Source organism: Peromyscus maniculatus, chromosome 9, assembly GCF_049852395.1.
Source record: "Peromyscus maniculatus bairdii isolate BWxNUB_F1_BW_parent chromosome 9, HU_Pman_BW_mat_3.1, whole genome shotgun sequence".
In the NCBI taxonomy this organism is placed as follows: domain Eukaryota; kingdom Metazoa; phylum Chordata; class Mammalia; order Rodentia; family Cricetidae; genus Peromyscus; species Peromyscus maniculatus.
In genome coordinates, this window is record NC_134860.1 from 64244753 (window position 1) to 64264598 (window position 19846).

Here is a 19846-nt window from a genome sequence, read left to right on the forward strand (position 1 = left end):
TCTCTCCCATCAACTGGAACAACCTCCAAGACAGAACCTTTGTCCTTCCAGGACAGTTATTAGTAAGTATCTCTCCTCTAAGGTCACTTTCCCAAGAGGGCTGGGAGCTTGTCTTGTCTGCCTCCATTTTTCTCCTCGGCAGTGCTAAGAATAAAGGCCATGCTTCCCCTTAGCATGGCTTGGCTGGATTGTGTGGGCTTTGGGGTTTATAAGTTTGGGTCCATACTGTGACTCAGTCACACGCCTGCCCTGGGTCATGTAGCTCAGAGCTTGTTGGCTCTGCCGGGAAGATTCCAGGGACTGGGTGATGCTTGCCGACTTCTGCCGTCAGTGTTTGCTGACCTCCTGAAAGCAACCAGGATGTGTGATGCTTCTGAGGGAGCTGTCCAGACCCGACACTTCATGTGTCTTCTTGTTATGAGTATGTTTTGAAAAATGTAATAGCCCTTTGTAGATATTAACACTCTGCTTTGATCGGTTTTGCAAAGTGTTAGTTTAAGTAAAAGATTTCTATTTCACCTAAAAAGATTGCAACTTTCTTATCTGTCATGACTGCACATGTCATATTCTACATAATAATAATATCTGCCTTTGAAGTTTTCCTCGATCTTCAGAAGAACAGGGTTGTTAATTTCACATTTTGAATAAACCATGTTGGCTTCACTTTCAACGGTTTAATTTTCTTAGTTTTTTGTTAATTTCTACATTGTTTCCTCAAAAACAACAACAAAAACCAACAACAAAACAACAGTAGATCAGGGACTGGGAATGAGTTTCAGTGGATAAAGTGCTTGTTTTGCAAGCACGCAGACCAGAATGTGGGTCCCCAGCACCCACATAAAAGCCATGTGGGCACAACAGCTCACCTGGAACCCCAGCACTCAGGAGCCAGACTAGCTAAACTGACTGGCTCAGGGTTCCGGTGAGAGGACCCTGCACAGCAATAAAGCAGAAAGTGATCAAGGAAGACACCCACCCAGGTCAGTCTCCGGCTTCCATACAGATGTGCATATATGTGCACCTAACACACGTGTCCGTGCAGGTGAACATACATACATATATGGGTATATATAATTCACACTTCTATGTGTGCAAAATAGTAAACTTGAAAAATTGTCTTTTAGCATCTTCAAATAGTTTAGGTACTGTCTAAGCTCAAGACCTGCAGTCCTAGGAATGGAGCCCAAGGCACCACACAAGCCAGACAAACACTATGCCACTCAGCCCCTATGAATTTTAATGCACATTCAAATTTAGTATGACATTCAAATAATGTGATTAACAAAAGCAGTCTTTTTTCACACATTTTTCAATAATATTTAAAAAGGTACAGTTTCAAAATGCATTTAAAGTCCTACTAAATGTTCTTCTTAATTCGTATATTTATGAGTGTATTGCTTTCTCAAACACTTAGGGGAGTTAAGCATTTTATCAGATATTTACCTTATATTTATCTTTTTTTCTTTCTTTTCTTTTCTTTTTTGTTGGGGGCAGGATTTCACGTAACCCAGGCTAGCCTTGAACTCACCAAAATAATGACTGTGAGCTTCTACCTCCCGCCTCTGCCTCCCCGGTGTTTGGGCCATGGGCATGTGCAACTCTGTTCAGTTATTTCTGTGCTGGGATTGAGTCACAAAGGCATGCTAGATCAGCTCTTACCAGCTGATGGGCATCCCCGGGAATTTATCTTAAGTTTTGTTAAAAAGCATGATCTGGAATATTCCACATGATAGAGCAAACTTACTTTTTTGTAATACATACAAATACATACATACATACATATATACGTAGTATAGATTTTCCTGTTGTCAGAGTCCCATAGGTCAAGTAGACTGCTTTTGTTAATCACATTATTTGAATGTCTTACTAAATTTGAATGTGCATTAAAATTCATAGGGGCTGAGTGACATAGTGTTTGTCTGGCTTGTGTGACGCCTTGGGCTCCGTTCCTAGGACTGCAGAAAGAGTTGAAAATACACTTTCTATTATTGTAGTTTCCTCTTAAACTGACCTTTGAACTCTGGTGTTTTTGTCCTTTGTCTCCACAAAGGCTCCCAGAGTTCAAGTCCATCGTCCTCCCTTGTGTAGGCTCCTGCTGGTGTGTTTTTGTCTCTCCCTTTGAATTGCATGTACTTCAGCATGTGTGTTTTACAAACACCATGTTAGAGTGTCTTCTGAATCTTAGGAGCAGTGTCTTTGGGCTGGTTATGAACCTTCGACCACACCATGACAACATGACCGCTGTGCTCTGAACCCAGAGGGTAGGCGCACCTGAGTCAGGGTACCACATTTATTTTATTATAACCTCCCCTGTAACATGCCTACTGGATAATACGATTTATGCCTACTGGCTACCAGAAATAGAGTAAAATATCAAAGTATAATACACAATTCATAATCATATATTTCTTACAAGTAAATCATTTATGGAATTATATACACATATATGTATCATACATGTGTATGGAGAGAGATGATTTCTGGCCAGATGGAAACCACAATATGCAGGCTTGACTTCCAGGCAATTAGATAATGCACATTTTTTTCTTTTCCACTTTTTTTTCTGTCCACTGAAGAGAATTACTCTGAAAGAACACATAAAGGAGAAGAGTCACCCATAGAGCTAACCAGATTAAACCATGGTGGGTCAACGAAGGCCCTAGGAGGGCCCCATGATGATGGAGGACCCAAGCCTCTTTAACTCTGACCAACATTTGAACTCAAGAATTCTAAAGGATGTAAAAACAATGGTTTTTTTTTTTTTTTTTTTTTTTTTTTTTTTTTTTTTTTTTTTTGAGACAGAGTCTAATGTAGCCTAGGCTGGCTTTGAACTCTCTATGTAGCAGAGAATGAACTCCAACTCTTGATCTGGGATTACAGGCTGACAGCGCCAGGTCTGACTCTTGTGAGAAATTGTGTGCATATGTGTGCTTGTGTACTCGTGTGTGTATGTGTGTGTGTGTGTGTGTGTACTTGTGTACTTGTGTGTGTGTGTGTGTGTGTGTGTGTGTGTGTGTGTACCCACCCATGCACACATGTGCACAGGCATGAGGATCCCAGAGATCAACCTTGGCTCTTATCTCCCGGGTGCCGTCCACCTTGTCAGCCAGACTGGCCTGGCCACAAGCCTCGGCTCATCAGTCTGCCTCTCTCTGTCCCTCCGGTACTGGAATTACAGGCCCTGCTGTCACCTCCAGCTTTCAGTTTGGGTCCTGCTGACAGAACTCAGGACTTTATGCCTTCAAGACTGAGTTATTTTTTTCAGTGATAAAGTGTGATATCATGTATAACATTCTCATGTTATTGATACAAATTGCAACACTGCAAAGTAGTCAGTAGTTGTTCGTGTTCTACAGAACGATATGACTACTACTCTTTATGTCTCATTCATTTCTCTTCCTCCTTCCCTCTTTCCGTTGGAATGTTGGAGACTTACCTTGACATTGTAGAAATCCTTGCTGTCAGACTAGTCTCTGGATTCAGTTTCACTTTCAAATTGCCTATATGGTTCGAGACAGAGACAATCCCTTAGAGACAGTGATGCAACATTTCCAGGCTGAGCCTAGTCTCACATTCTTAACATTTTTTCTTTCTTAACATTTCTAAATGGCTAAATTGCCTGTAAGCCTTTGTGGCCGTTCATCTTCACCTTCATTCATGGCTGTTTAATTTACCGCTTTATTGCCCCACCCCCCTGGCCTGTTTGGTTTTTTTATTGTGTCAACTTGGTACAACCTAGAGTCACATAGAAAGAGGGTATCCCACCAGATTGGTCTATAGCCATCCTGTGAGAGTGTCTTGATGTGGGAGGGCCCAGGTCACTGTGGGCAGCACCATCTCTAGGCAGGTGAGCTTGGGCTGTGTAAGAAAGACAGCCAAGCGTGGACTAGAGAGGGAGCCAGTGTCCGTCCCACAGGGCTGGGTGTCAGGTGCATGCTGGCTGCCCAGTTTTCATGTGGGTGCTGGGGGCTCAACTCCAGCTTGTGTGGACGCACCTAAGCCACTGGACTATCTCCCCAGTCATACCACCCTCCTGTGCTTTCTTTCTGAGACAGAGTCTCACTATGCCGTTCAGGGCTGGGCTGGAACTTGCTATGTAGACCAGGCTGGCCTTGAACTCCTGATCTTCTTGCTACCATCCTGGTGTCATGTCTTTTAGTCATATTAGTCTAGGTAATTTGTTATCTTTCACCTTTGGCTGCTTAGTTCTTCATTTATGTAAAAAAAAAAAAAGCTAAAACTGAATAAAAGGAAAAACTACTTCCCTGAAAATTTTTGTCATTTTTTTCAAAATAACATATAAAAACTTTTTACAATGGAGAAATGTAAAAATTAAGCAACATTTTATATATATTTAATAATTAATATTAGTAAGTGTGAGACAGTAATTTTCATTTGCTTTCAACCCTAAAGAGGCCCAAGGTTGTGTTTTGTTTTGTTTTTTCTCAGTAGCACAAACAGCAACAGATATTGCTGTGGCACTTTCATACCCACTAAATTTTTATAGGACTAAAAACCGATGTTTGAAAAAAACCTGGTTATTCATTCTATTAATCATTAATGTATTAAGTACTCAATTGCCACACAAAGAACAAATATTAAATCTGGGTTACTAGCTATATCTGCCTCGATGCCATTAATAATCCATGACACCAACTAATTATGAAGGTAAGGAGACAGATGCGAAATCCACACACTCATCACTTGAGTAGTCCTCGGTCCTCCATCTTCTCCTCTGGGTACAGGCTTTCACCACAATGGCGATCAGGATACAGATCACAATGTAGGCAGGGATGATCAAGAAGAGCGGCCACCGCACAGGCTTGTGGATATAAGGGCTTACAATGCGGAACCGTGCTAGCAAAGAAAAGTGCCAGGGGTTAGAAGGCAACGGTTAGGACTACAGCGACAAGATTGCTGTGTGCTGCTGCTGCTGTGACCATTGCAACAAATGCACTACACTACTTAAAAGACTTTAACTTTATAGTCAATTTCATATACAAACTTTATATTTACATATGATCAATTGTATATAATGTAAACAACATAATAGCATCAGAGCACCCACCTTTAAGCTTCTCCAAATCCTTGTGAGAAAGTCCTGCCCCTTGTTTTTCTTCTTGTATGTATCTTTCTAAGGGATTTTTTTTTTTAAATTTCATGTCCATGAGTGTTTATCTGCATGTATGTTTGTGCACCATGTGTGTGACTGGTGGCTGAGGAGGCCAGAAGAGGGTGTTGGATCTTCTGGAACTGGAATTTACAGATGGTTGTGAGCCACCATGTGGTTACTGGGTACCGAACTTGGGTCCTCTGAAAGAGCAACAGTGCTGTTAACTAACATCTGGGCCATCTCTCCAGCCCATGCTCTTTGTTTTGCCTTGGAGACTTTTCTATTCCAGGTAGTCTCTGTCTGGTGATATAGACAGAAGGAATTGAAGTCTGATCCTTGTTACCAGTGAGGACTTTTCAAACTCTTATTCTGGTAAAAAAAAACAAAATGCTGTACATAATATTTTAGGTCTAAATTATGTTTTTAAAAAAATCAACATGTTTTCATGCCCTTTCTTACAAGCTGTTTTTTCAAAGAGTCCTTACAGAATATTCATAGTTTTAGATTTCATATTTAGATCAATGGTCTACTTCATACAGCATCAATATTGTTTGGCTCACAACAGCCAGGGGATCCAACACTCTGGTCTCTGAAAGCACGTGTACTCACATGCATATACCCCCTGCCCCAACATACACACATACACAGAATTTAAAAAAAAAGAGCAAGTTGTTTAGAAAAAAATATATACTGGGCATGGTGCTGCATGCCTTAATTGCAACATTGGTAAGCAGAGTCAGGAGGATCCCCTGGAGTTTAGGGCCAACCTGGCACATTGTGGTTCCAGGCCAGCCAGAGGCTACACAGTGAGACCTTTGAGAAGTGCTTTATTTTCTTCAAATCTGTTAAGATTTTCTCTGTGATTAATTGTATCACACACATAAAAGCAACATTACGTCATCTTTTCTAGTCCTTTGTTCCTGTCTTATTCTTTCCTTAGTTTAAAGCCTAAGACATAGGAAACATACTGAATACATATAGTAAGTCAGAGTTCACTGTTTTATTCCTAATTTTATGGGAAAACAAATATTGCTAATCATACAATGTGTCGTTTTCAATTTTTTGATATCTTTTTATCAAACTGACCAGATCATCCTCTGTAGTTTATTCACTGCTTTGTGGCAGGTGAGGAATCTCAATCTCAGTCTCTCTCTCTCTCCCTCTCTTCTCTCTCTCTGTCTCTCTGTCTCTCTGTCTCTTTCTCTCTTTGCAGAACTGAGGATTGTACTAGTTGCTGTTTTAAGAACACCTCATGGACCGACTCATGGTAGAGGACATCTGTGATCCAGCAGTAGGAGGCAGAGAAAACTAGGAGTCCAAGCAAGCCACACACTCTTCCAACAGCATAGATAGACATCTTCCAGTTCCTTTCCCCCTTTCTGGGTCTGGGCACAGAAGGTAAGGTCATTCCTTTTCTGATGACTGGGTGCAAGGCAGAGAACCTGGCTCCTGTTCTCAGGGACCCCCTTGTCCCACCTTAGCTTCTTCTCGGGGCCTGGGGTCTCCTTCCTGCCTGCTGTCTCCTCAAAACCTGTGCAATGACACCAGCAGTCTGCACCACCAGAGTCAAGGATCTTGACTTCTCTGTATTTCTGGTCTGGCTCCTGGTCCACATGTGATTCTGGGTACCCAAACTTGGGCAGTCAGGGGCAACTGCCCTCGAGGAAGCAAATCCCTGAGATCTTTGTTGGTGGTCCAGCACTCTACACATTGAGCTGGGGTGGTATCTTTATTTTGAGAGTCCTCATTGCTGATAGGGTCCTTAGTTTGAAAGGCTGGGGTCTCTCAAAGGGCCATAGCCAAGCTGGTCTGGTACTCACTGATAGAGTCCATACAAGTTGTTGAAAGGACAACATGATTAAAAGTGACAAAGGATTGTGGGATCTTGTGCTCTCTTGTGCTTCATGCAAAAGGCTGGCACCTGCTGCTGGGAGGCCATCATGGGTGCAGTGACTCCGCTGAATTCTTCAGGTTAAGTTGGTGTGGTTAGAGGAAGAAGCCTTCTTCACATGTTCCCAGTCAGCCATGGAAGTCACGGAATTGATATTAAAAGACAACATGGCATGATAACTCTGATTACATAATTGGCTTTATTGAGGGACAATTTGCTTTTAAAGGTATGTAATTACATTATAGTGTTTCCTTCACAGCACCTTTATATGGCCTGTGTATGGTGTTGTGTCCTTCTAAAAGTGGCTTTGAACACTTTCAGAAACTTCTTCAAGTCTGTTGGTCTTTATATAGCTCCATCAAAACATCAGGACAAAAGCCTCACTTTCGAGTTTGAATCATTCTAGAAAGTACGGTATCTTAGAGTTTTTATTGCTGTGGAGAGTCACTATGACCACAGCAACTTTTATAAAGGAAAGCATTTAATTGGGGCTGGCTTACAGTTCAGAGGTTCAGTCCATTATTGTCACGGCTTGAAGAATGGCAGCGTGTAGGCAGACATGGTGCTGGAGAAAGAGCTGAGAGGTCTACATCTTGATCTGAAGGCAGTAGGAGACTGACATGAGCTTCTGAGATCCCAAATCCTGCCTCCACAGTGACACACTTCCTCCAGAAAGGCCACACCTCCTATTAGTGCCATTCCCTATAGGCCAGGCATTCAAACACAGGAGTCTGTGGGGGCCATTCTTTTTTTTTTTTTTTTTTTTTTTTTTGTTTTTCGAGACAGGGTTTCTCTGTGTAGCTTTGCGCCTTTCCTGGAGCTCACTTGGTAGCCCAGGCTGGCCTCGAACTCACAGAGATCCGCCTGGCTCTGCCTCCCGAGTGCTGGGATTAAAGGCGTGCGCCACCAACGGGGCCATTCTTATACAAACCACCACACACGGGCAGCCACGCTTCTCCATCTGAGAATTCACAGTGACACATGGTTGTTTGTTGGACCTGCTGTAAACAAACTGAAAAACAAGATGGGAAAGCTGAAATACAGTCCTGTTGTACAACTTTCATGAGCATGAAGTTTATTGGAAAAGAAACCATGCTTTTCCAGGAAAGGCTGGTCATTTGGAACAGTGAGAAAGCCATGCCTTACTCAAACTTAAATCCTTCTGGATTACTTTAAAGAGTGTCTCAAGACAAAATAGCAACAATAACAACAAAATCCTCAGGAGTAAGTGTCAAATACCTTGCAATGTGTAGATGTAACATTCTTATTAAATAAGAAACACAGAACCAAATGTAGAGTTAAAAGCCCAAGAGGTCAGAGCAGTAGCTAAGAGCCAACACTAAAAACCCTTTCTTACCCTTCACTGCCGCTGCTGTCCTTCCCCTGAGAAAGAGACCTACTTCCTGTGTATCTGTCTTTTTATTGACTTTCTGTTCTGCCTTCTTATTGGTTGTAAACCCAACCACATGACCTCCTCATCACAGCCTGTCTATACAGACCTCTAGGTCTCAATGGTTGGCATTGAGATTAATGACGTGTATCTCCATGCTGGCTGTATCCTTGAACACACAGAGATCTGCCTGTCATGTGATTGGGATTAAAGGCATGTGTGCTACCACTGCCAGACTTCTGCTATGGCTTGCTATTAGTTCTGACCCCCAGGTAACTTTATTTATTAACATATAAGTAAAATCACATTTCAGTACAAATAAAATATCACCATAGCAATGAGTGCCATTTTGTCTGGTGTGTTTTGTTGCTATAATGAATTTGACTGACAATCTTATAGTAGATACCCATTGGTATGGATTTTTACCTTCATGGTGGTACTTGGGATTTAATTTAGGGTCTTATTACATGCTGTCTAAGCTATCTACCACTAAACTATATCCCTAACCCTGATCTGGAATTTTAACTTTTTCTTTCTTTCTTTCTTTCTTTCTTTCTTTCTTTCTTTCTTTCTTTCTTTCTTTCTTTCTTTCTCTCTCTCTCTCTCTCTCTCTCTCTCTCTTTCTTTCTTTCTTTCTTTCTTTTTGTTTTTTGAAATAGGGTTTCTCTGTATAACAGTCCTGGCTATCCAAGAGCTCACTATGTAGAACAGGCTGGCCTCGAACTCACTGAGATCCACCTGCCTCTGCCTCCCAAGTGCCTGGATTAAAGGCATGCGCCACCACTGTCTTTTGAATACAGATAACTATACACTACGAACTAGCTTCTGGTTAAAGGTTTTTATATGTGCATTTATAAAGATGATCTTCGGTGATTTTGTTGTTGTTGCTAGTTTGCACACATGAATTTGTTAGCAGTGTTATCTTTTCCTCAGATGATAAAGCAGTTGACAGGGCTTCCCTTCTACTGTTCGAAGTGTAATTTCTTCCTTGTAAAAATGTGTCTCAATTTACCCTGGAAAGCATCTGGATCTACATTTTGTTTTCCTGCTTTTTCTTTGTTGTTGTTGTTGTTTTGTTTTATTTTTGTAATGGGTTTCTTAGCCATAACCACAAAATTCCAGAGAACTTTTGACTCTGTTTTCTTGGTACTGCCCTTTGGTTGACAATTCCTGGTCGCACCTGGGTGGCTTTGTCAGCCTGTTTCTTATTGGTAGTAGACAGGAGCCAAAAACATATGTACTTCTTCTGATCACGTCCAGTTCACAAGACAGGATTCTTTCAATTTGAGTTTCTGAGTGTTAGATTTAAAAAAAAAAATACACTAAGACCACACCCATGGGTCTTTTTGGCAGACTTTTCTGTTTTGGACCTTGTCATGGTTACTGTAAACTAACCTACTTAACATTCCTAGTAACCTTCTCAGTTTGTGTGTGTGTGTGTGTGTGTGTGTGTGTGTGTGTGTGTGTGTGTGTGTGTGTGTGTTCCAGAGGTGGATGGAACTGAGTGTCTTCCTCAGTTTCTCAATACCTTACCTTCCGTGTCTCTCATTCGCCTGAAGGTTACCGATTAATCTAGAGTGGCTCCTGTCTCTGCCTCCCGAGTGGCAGAATTCCAAGCTCGTACCACCACACCCAGCATTTCTATGTGAGTTCTGGGACCCAACTCCAGTCCTCGTGTTTGTGAGGCAAGCGCTTCGCCTCCTCTGTCCCACAGTGCTTTAATTACGTTTTCTCCTTGTTAGGAAGACTCACCAGGGATCGGCTCGGCTCGCTGCTGATTGCCACTATCAATGCTCCCACCGGGCCATTGATCCTGTGTATTTATACAATCTGGAGGTAAGTATGTGGGGTCACAGTGGCAATTCTTCTTGTTATTACATACCTGAAAACAGCATAAAGTCACAGGCTAAGACAGCCAGCCAGGTTCGCTTACACCAGGAGATCTGCAAACTAATGTTTACGTAAGATACTGTCCATTTCCCTGTGTGGCTTATTATTTGGGAAGGAGGGAAGCAGGCGGGGGGTGGGGGGGATGGGGGCATGGCAGGAGGGGGGCGGAGGAGAGGGACTAAGCCCCTGCTTTTCCTGAGCGGTTTCAATGGCTCCCTTCCTCACTCTCGTCTGCTACTTACCCCATGATTGTTGCACTGTGCTGGTGTACAATTGTATTGCAGGATGGTATCTTCTACACATTCTTTATTCAGGCAAACCTGGAATGGACAAGGTAACTGATACCCCAGCTAGAGTCACTACTTAATTAAAAGCATTCCATACTCTCTTAAGATTAAAAACCACCGTGAAATACCATCTTATCCCAGTTAAACTGGCTATTGACAAAATGACAGAAAACCAAAAAAACGACACCCCCAAAACACAGACTAGCAAGGGCGTGACAAAGAGGGGGACCTTCAGCACCACTGGTGGAAACGTAAATTGGTATAGTTCTTATGCAAATTGTATTTTGGAAAGCCCTCAAAATAAATCGATAAGAGAAAGGTTTAGAGCTATTCTGGGCTCCAATAGTCCCACAGCTGGGTACACACCCAAAGAAAATAAAGTCAGGCTGCTGAAGAGACACCTGCACTGTCTTGTCCTGTTTATTGCATCATTATTCATAATGGCCAAGCGATATCACTGGTTTATTGCCACCAACAGAAAGGTGGATAAAATGTGGTATATATGCTGCATAAGAAAAATATATCAATGCAATGATTACAAATTATTAAAAATCAACCAATTATAAATTATCGCAAATAATACATAAAAATGCATATTGAAATGATTATTTGGCCACAAAAAAAAAGAATGCAACCTTGCCAACATGGAACAAGGAAGAGCTTATAGGGTATTTTGTGAGGTCATCATTATGTGAATCCAAACAGAATTAGAGAGTTCTGGGGTTCTAAGGGACTGGATGCAGTGTGGGTGGGGGCAAGGCAGCTGAAGAAAGGTTTACTAACAGGTGAAATGTTACAGTGAGAAAGGGGGAGCAAAGCTGGGCGGTGGTGGCGCACGCCTTTAATCCCAGCACTCGGGAGGCAGAGGCAGGTGGATCTTAGTGAGTTCGAGGCCAGCCTGGTCTATAGGGTGAGCTGTTACACAGAGAGACCCTGTCTCGAAAAACCAAGAGAGAGAGAGAGAGAGAGAGAGAGAGAGAGAGAGAGAGAGAGAGAGAGAGAGATCAGACCACACCACCCTGGGAATGCTGGGGAGAGGAGATCACACCACACCACCCTGGGAATGCTGGGGAGAGGAGATCACACCACACCACCCTGGGAATGCTGGGGAGAGGAGATCACACCACACAGCAGTGGAGCTGCTGGGGAGAGGTCACCTACCTTGTTGGAGCCGCAGACAGTTCCATCTTTCACCCACATATTATGGCTCTCTTTATGATGAGGGGCATATTCCAGGGAAATGCAGATTTGCCCACTTATATTGGCATAAATTATAGTGGCAGATCTCATTCTAAGTAGATTGTCACTTCTGTATTTACATATTAATTTCCCACACTTCCGGTCACTATAATTTACAGATAAATGAAAGCCATTATTTTAATAGAGAAATATTTTAATATCATTTCAGATATAAATAGATTTAAATTAAACATTGGAGTTGGCAATTAATTTTGAATAATACACACAGAGTCTTTCCTGAATTATTAACAATAATGAACAAATTAATTATGAACTCTTCAGGTAGCTAGATTACCATTTGTGATTTCTTCACCTGTATTTGGTCCTTAAACACAGTCAAATCCAAACTCATTCTAACTTTTAAAAATGAGCGAATGGCCTGCTCACCAGTCCAATTGGATTTCTTATTTCGGTTTAACAACTGATAAGATACTGAAATCCACATCCAAGAAGCATCGTCCGTCATGCATATTATTGCAATAAAATAATAAAAGCGTATAATACCCTAATGGCAGTGCAGAAAAACCCAGGGAAAAGCACAAACACAACGAAACAATATGAGACACTAGGGGTTGGGGATTTAGCTCAGTGGTAGAGCGCTTGCCTAGCAAGCGCAAGGCCCTGGGTTCGGTCCTCAGCTCCTCCCACCCACCCCCCCAAAAAAAATAAATAAAGAGACATTAGGTACAGAAGAACAATAACAAAAATGAGGATTGTTGGTCAGACAAGTAAGAATGTAGACAGAGAACTATGGAATGGTCTGGTCAATAAGGGAAAGGAGCCGGGCGGTGGTGGCGCACACCTTTAATCCCAGCACTCGGGAGGCAGAGCCAGGCGGATCTCTGTGAGTTCGAGGCCAGCCTGGGCTACCAAGTGAGTTCCAGGAAAGGCACAAAGCTACACAGAGAAACCCTGTCTCGAAAAACCAAAAAAAAAAAAAAAAAAAAAGGGAAAGGAAACATGCCATCTTCCTGCTCCACACACACAGAGAATACCTGTCAGTGAGGGAAGTCACCTCCTATGTAAGTGGCTTTCACATCAACTTCCTGCCAAGATGGTCTTGGAAGATACTCTCCCTCCACTCTCCAGTCAGCTAGATCATCATTTAAAGCTCCTTTACTATCATCTCTTTGCCTCTGGACTAACTGACTTCCATGTATGACGAGACCAAGGCTTTGCACAAGAGACAGACAGATACACACTTATTCACAAGAAGAAAGCAGACTTAGGAAAGGAAGTGAGAAGCTTCATCTGTTAGGCACACTGCTGTTCCCTCCTTAGCTAAGTGTTACTCTTCTAGGCCTGCAAGGGCTGGCCATGGGAACCAGTAACCCTGATGCTGGAGGAGCCTTTCTTGCTTTGATGCGCATTATAGAGATCCCTCGGCTGGCATCACTTTGAGACCAGCAATCTCAGTGAGGCAGAGGACGCTAATAACTGAGGGGGGGGGGTGTCACCCAAACGATCCAGGTTGAGTTCTTAAGGAAGAAGCACAACTATGATAAAAAGCACAGGGAGACATGGGTCTATAGAGCAAATCTGTAACTACAAAAGACGGAGACAAGACTGGCACCTCCAGCAAATCATATGTACACATACACACACACACACACACACACACACACACACACACACACACACACACACACAGCATGCATACTGTTTAAGCCACACATTCAGTAATCACTCCATCACCCAGCTAGTGTGACAGACCATTGCTTTTCTGCCAATCACAGCCTTAGCCTTAACATTTTAATGTTCCCTCTTCACATATAGGATTTATTAAAACACATAGACACGGAATTACCACCACTTCATGCAAACATTCTTTTTTTTTTTTTCAGCAAAGATCTTCTCATGACAGTCTTTCAAACAAAACAAAACAAAACGCCCACAAGCCCAAATCCTTGGGAAGTCTCCAGGGTGCCTAAACCCAGGTGCTTTCAGGCAGTACGATGTCTAGCTTACTGCCGTGTGTCACTGTATGTCGGGAACACCGTGTGTTAAATTCCTGGTGAGCCCCTGTCCCGGCCTTATAGGTTCTTCAATGATGTTTCCCTTCCTTGTATTTTAATTTTAACTCTATAGAGGATGTCCATTCCTGGGGCTGGAGAGATGGCTCAATTGTTACGAGCACTCCAGAGGACCTCAGTTTGATTCCCAGCACCCACATGGGTAACTCACAACGGTAACCCCTGTTCTAGCTTGCCCAGGCATCAGGCATGCAAGTGGTGCACAGACACATATGCAGGCAAAATATCCATACACATCAAACAAATAAACAGGGAAGTCCAAAGAAGAATGTCCACTTTGTGAGTGTGTTGTATAAGTGTTTGTACCTGGTGTGTGTGATGGTCTAACTGTCTGTGCGCATGTGTATAGTAGACCATAGGTCAATGACAGGTGTTTTTATCTATTCCTCTCCACCTCGTTCTGTGAGACAGGGCTGCCTAATGAACCTGGAGCTCACCTAGGGAGTCCCTGAGGTCCATCTGTCACTGCTCTCCAGTACCAGAGTAACAAAAGTATGCCATGTCCATTCTTTGTAAAATTAAGGAGAGAACATCCAAAGTATTAAAAGTTGAATACTTATGGCTGATGAGTGGACCTTCATAGAAATAAAACACTGAGTGGCAAAAGACAGAGAACAATTCATGCACAGCCAAATTAGTTCAACTGTGACAAGAGCCCGGGTGCGTGGGAAACGGCAGGGAGCTCTTCCTGCACTCCTGACATCTGTCACTGGATTAAACAGGTCAGGCGTTATTTTGCTTCCATATAAAAGTAACTGGTGACATTTTCAAGGGTAAAGTGGCAGGGTCTGGTCACATGTCTTAAGGCATACTTAAGTGCGCAGGCCTTGTATCCCGAAGGGCTGATACCGCAGTTCCCAGATATGTCTGTTTTGGAATTCAGCTCGTTGTAGCATTCGCTTGTGCCAAAGTCTGAGTCTGGAAGTCAAACAAAAAAGTGTTAGCTGCACTGAATGTTCAATCCTTTGCATTAGAATAGGTCATGAATGTGGTGGTATTGTGTTCCCCAAAATATTGTGTACTCTAATAAATTTATCTGGGGTCAGAGAACAGACGGCCACTAAATACAAAGGCTAGAAAATGGTGGCACTCACACCTTTAATCCTAGCATTCCAGAGATAGAAATCCCTCTGGATCTCTGTGAGTTCAAGGCCACATTGGAAATAGCCAAGCATGGTGACACGCCTTTAATCCCAGAAAGCCAGCCTTTAATCCCAGAGAGTGGTGGTAGAAAGCAGAAAGATATATAAGGCGTGAGGACCAGAAACTAGAGGCTTTTGGCTGGTTAAGATTTTGGCTGGTTAAGCATTCAAGCTTTGAAGCAGCAATTCAGCTGAGAGCCATTGGGATGAAGACACAGAAGCTTCCAGTCTGAGGAAACAGGACCAGCTGAGGAATTGGCAAGGTGAGATAGCTGTGGCTTGTTCTGTCTCTCTGATCTATCAGCATGGACCCCAATAACTCGCCTCCGGTTTGATTTTATTAATAAGAACTTTTAAGATTCCTGCTACACATGAATGCTTTCAAAATTCTGAAATGGTTCAGAGTATACTGCACAAAATACAAGCATCACATAAAACTGAAAATAAAGGCATATGGACGAAGGCACAAAACCATTTCAAACATGATGCCTAACGTGTAATGCTAATATCCCCATATATGTAAGCAAGAAAGGCAGTTTTTTAAACAAATAATTGACTTACTGGTGGATAAAGGTGGGCCTTTTATTTGCATAAATGTCTTCTCACCAAACCGTTCACCGACTACATTCACCTCTGATTTTTCTAGCTTCAATTCTCCTAAGACCCAAACTACCTAGACAACAGTTTCTATGTTCAACCTCCATCCACTCTACTCTTTTGAAACCTCTGACTGGGACTTTTGACAACCGCATTGCCTGGTGGGAGGAAAGTGGCCCGTCACAACAGCAGCTGGTGCGGTCACTAGGCACTCAATCGGAGTTGCCTAGAGACGCCACTGAACCAAAGTTAATGGTTTATTCTATCTCAGAAGTCATTTGCCAAGTTTGTTGTGGGTAAGAAATGCGGATTTTGAGCTTGGTGGGGGCAGCAAACTGTTGCTTATGGACCAGAGAGCAGGCAGAATCTGAGTATTTCATAGCTGCAGGGACACCATTAGACCCTCCACAACACTGTTGGCTTCTTCCCAGCTTCCTCCTGAGAGTAAACCTGGGCAAGATAGGAGATGAGCGTATGGAGAGATGGCTTTGGTTGCGTCATGGCTCCACATCTGCCACATCAAAGCACGCAGCTGAAAAACCCGGGACGCCCACGGGTGAGACACATGGGAACAACCTTCTCCAAATTCTAACCGAAGCCCAATGAATATCAATTATTAACAAACAGCAAAGGAATCCAGACAACGGGCCTCGCCTTTGAGGTCTGGCGGAGTACAGCCGCTGGTGGCCTCTGCAGGCTGCACAGTGCAGAGACAAGGCCTTTTCAACAGCAGCCCTGGAGGAGGGAAGGCAGGGGCAGCAACCTTCAACCAAAGCTATGACTCTGTGATTTCACTAGGAATAACAGAACAAAGACGGCTGGCTGCCTTAACACAACAGTGCAAGTGTCTTGACATACACATGGGAAAATATCACAAAGGATGCAATCTACAAGAAAAAAAAAAAGTACCAGAAATAGACGGGCAGGAGAGATAGTAAAGAATTCGGTTTGATTCCCAACACTCATGCACATAAAATGAAAATACATAAGTCCCTCAAAAGCACCAAAAATAGAAATGGAAGTGATCCTAGATGAATAGATATAAGTATATATTTGAGTTTTGAGGTCTGTGTGATGATGCACCACTTAGTTCATTGTTCCAAGAAACCCAGAGAACACTAAACATAAGTTCACAGTTGGGTCATGCAAATCAGACCTGAGCTCAATCCTCAGAACCTACCTGCAGTGGGAAGAGGGAACTGGATCCTGAAAGCTGTTCTCTGAACCCCACGTGACACACGCACACCTGTATGAATACACCACACGCACGCACACATGCACGCACGTACTCACGCACGCTATGATGACAGAAAAACAAAACCAAAAAAAAAAAAATCAACTTATCAACCAACCAACCAAACAAAAACTAAAGAAAGAGAAAAGTAGTGCATTGTGGGTTCTGATTTCTCAGAAAACATGGAGACCCCATGGCTGTGGAGTCACTAGTAACTGGCAATAAAATCACTCTCCTTTCTCTACTCAGAAGAGGGATTTTCACTCAGGATCCTTTCAAGTATTCTGGGTCCAGGGAGGGCATTTCTTGAATGAATTGCTCAATGTTCTTCCTTGGACTTTGAAATGTATCACCCGTCATCTATTTCTTAACTGGGTCTGGTGGTTCAGATTTGTAACCTCAGCTACTTGGGGAGCTGAGGCAGGAGAATCACAAAGTCAATGCCTTTCTGGGATGTAGAGTGAGTTCAAGGCTAGCCCAGGAAACTTAGCAAGCAACGACTTCAAAAATAATGAGCAGAAAGGGGAGTGGGGGCTGGGGATGCCAGTGGTGGAGAGCAGAGACCACGTGTGGCAGGCGCTGTCTTGAACGCAATTCTCAGGACCGCAGACAAAACCACACAAACCCATCTACTTCTTTCCAGCACCCAGAAAAAGCTTAAGCGGAAAAGCCAAATGGTTGAAAGTACCACTGCCGAATATATCGCGGCACTGTTTTGCTCCATTCTGACACGAGCCGTTGACACAGATCCACTGGCTGTTTGCACACGGGTACCCGTTGTGAACGAAGAAGTCTTCCTCACACAGCTCGGACGTGCCGTTGCAGTACTCCGGGAGGTCACACTCCCCAGTGGCAGGCCTGCACACTTGCCCTTTCGTCTTCACCTGATGGGGTGAAGTGAATCACACTCAATGAGGCAGCAGAGAAGCAGAGAGGCGCTCTACAAACTCTTCCTGTGCATCCTGTAGGTCATGCAGAAATGCATGCTCTTACTGACCCACCAGCACGGATAGGTGACCTCTTAAGGATCCGCCCCAGATGAAGAGCTGCAGGCAATTAATGGCTGCTGAGAGAGGGGGAGTCAGCCTGCCCCAGGGATGGATGTGCCACCTAACGGATTGTCCAACGCCAAGTGGTCTGCCCTGACAATATACATACAAACAACAATAAATGAACTCAGCATGTTGCGTGTATATATTTATTAATTTACGTGTAAATATAGATGTAACAACAATAATTAAATAAAAGAAGCCATGAATTAGAAAGAGGGTGGGATGGTTGTGGGGGGAGTTGGAGGGAGAAGGGAGAAATGATCTAAATATATTATATATATATATATATGAAATGTAAAAATAATAAAAACACACTATTAAACTAAAATGTGCTGCTTGTAGCACATTTTCACTATAAATGACATATAATAGAAACAATGTTTCTATTTCAGCCATTTCATACAACCCATACATTCTTGTTTTAATTTTTAAGGAATGAATGTTTGGAATATTATAGAAATATTAAAACTTAAAATTTCATGGTTGAAAGATTTTGCTAAGAATTTTCTGACATTTCTGGTGGAAAATGTATGCAAATAGAATGAAAGACTTAAAATTGTTTTCTTAAGAATGGAAATGTCTGGAGACTTCCATTGGGTCCCTCCCCTTGGAGCTCAGGGAATCCCCGAGAAGGCAGAGAGGGAGGATTGTAGGAGCCAGAGGGGTGGAGGGCACCAGAAGAGCGGGGCCCATGGAATCAATCGGGGCTCAACTAAGCATGGCTCCTGTGGGCTCACAGAGACTGAAGCTGTAATCACAGACGGCGTGGGTCTGCACTGGGTCCTTTGCATATACGTCACGGTTGTTAGCTTTGGTGGGAGTAGTGGGGTCTCTGACTGTTTTGCCTGCTCTTGGGACCCCTTTCTTCCCGCTGGGTTGCCTTGCCCTACGCTGATATGAGGGTTTGGGCCTGGTCTTATTGTATCTTGTTACAATGCCGTATTTGGTTGGGATCCCCATGAGACCTGCCCTTTTCTGAAGGGAAATGGAAGAGGAGCAGATCTGGGGGGAGGGGAAGTGTGTGTGTGTGTGTGTGTGTGTGTGTGTGTGTGTGTGTGTGTGTGTTGGGAGTGGGGACTGGGAGGAATGGAGGGAGGGGAAACTTCGGGCAGGGTGTATTGCATGAGAGAAAAATAAAAAAAGAAATATAGTAAATTTGGAAAAAATTGCAAGTTAATTTTGAAAATGATAATAAGTAACACTTGTAATATAAAAACAAACCATTGACAAATGTAAAAAAAAGAATACAAATGTCAACACTCTTTAAAAGAAAAAGCTTGGGTCTGAAGAGATGGCTCAGTGGTTATGGTTAAGAGCACTGGCTGTTTGTCCAGAGAACCCAAGTTCAGAGGCCAGCACCCACAGGACAGCTTACAACCATCTGTTATCCAGTCTCAGGAGATTCTACACTCTTTTCTGGCCTCTGTGGGACCAGGTACGCATATGGTACTCAGACAAAACACCCATACACATAAAAATTAAGAAAAAAAATCTTTTTAAAAAAGTAAAAAGAAAGAAAAGGCTCTTACATGACAATTATCACAGCACGGTCCCTTAGCACAAGCTGAATTGTCTGACAGCCCACAGGTCTTAGGATTGCAGCATGGTGGAGGGTTATCGTCACAGCCCTGAAAGGCAAACCACATGCCTGAAGAGTCTTCCTGAATCCATTCACACTGGACAGACATTTTAATGGCAACATATCATATAGCCTGCAGATAGATGCTTGTCTTTCACGTCGGCAAACAGCAAAAAGAAACCGAGTCACGTCTTTCCCACCCTGCAGACATTGATCGGCTGACTAATGTTACATCCTACTTGTTTCTATTCCTAGGACAGAGCTTGCTATGTTGGGGATATAATCCTCTGATACCATAGGGTCCATCACAGTGAAGTCAGTGAGGTGGGCTCTGGCTCTTGTAGACAAAGGCTAAATAAATAGCAGATGTAGGATAAATAGAAGCTATGGTTAGGTCTT

The 19846-nt window shown here is 43.0% G+C and overlaps 1 protein-coding gene and 1 long non-coding RNA gene across 3 annotated transcripts in view; one reads left to right on the forward strand and one right to left on the reverse strand.

Annotated features, from left to right (window-relative positions):
- Window positions 1–2405: 2405 nt before the first annotated feature.
- Adam2 (ADAM metallopeptidase domain 2) overlaps window positions 2406–19846 on the reverse strand; it is a 52423-nt gene continuing 34982 nt past the window's right edge. For both annotated transcript variants that reach the window (XM_006988770.4, XM_076545240.1), the window contains 9 exons: window positions 19398–19496; window positions 17505–17700; window positions 14656–14761; window positions 11733–11916; window positions 10527–10604; window positions 10147–10276; window positions 4698–4857; window positions 3437–3500; window positions 2406–2585 (listed from right to left, as the gene is read on the reverse strand). In XM_006988770.4, the coding sequence (XP_006988832.1) occupies window positions 3467–3500; window positions 4698–4857; window positions 10147–10276; window positions 10527–10604; window positions 11733–11916; window positions 14656–14761; window positions 17505–17700; window positions 19398–19496 (987 nt within the window). In that variant the 3' untranslated portion in view covers window positions 2406–2585; window positions 3437–3466. The remainder of the gene's footprint in view (window positions 2586–3436; window positions 3501–4697; window positions 4858–10146; window positions 10277–10526; window positions 10605–11732; window positions 11917–14655; window positions 14762–17504; window positions 17701–19397; window positions 19497–19846) is intronic.
- LOC121832328 (uncharacterized) lies at window positions 6379–10272 on the forward strand. The gene is made up of 3 exons (XR_006075970.2): window positions 6379–6511; window positions 9954–10039; window positions 10137–10272. It is a non-coding gene; the product is annotated as an uncharacterized LOC121832328 (long non-coding RNA).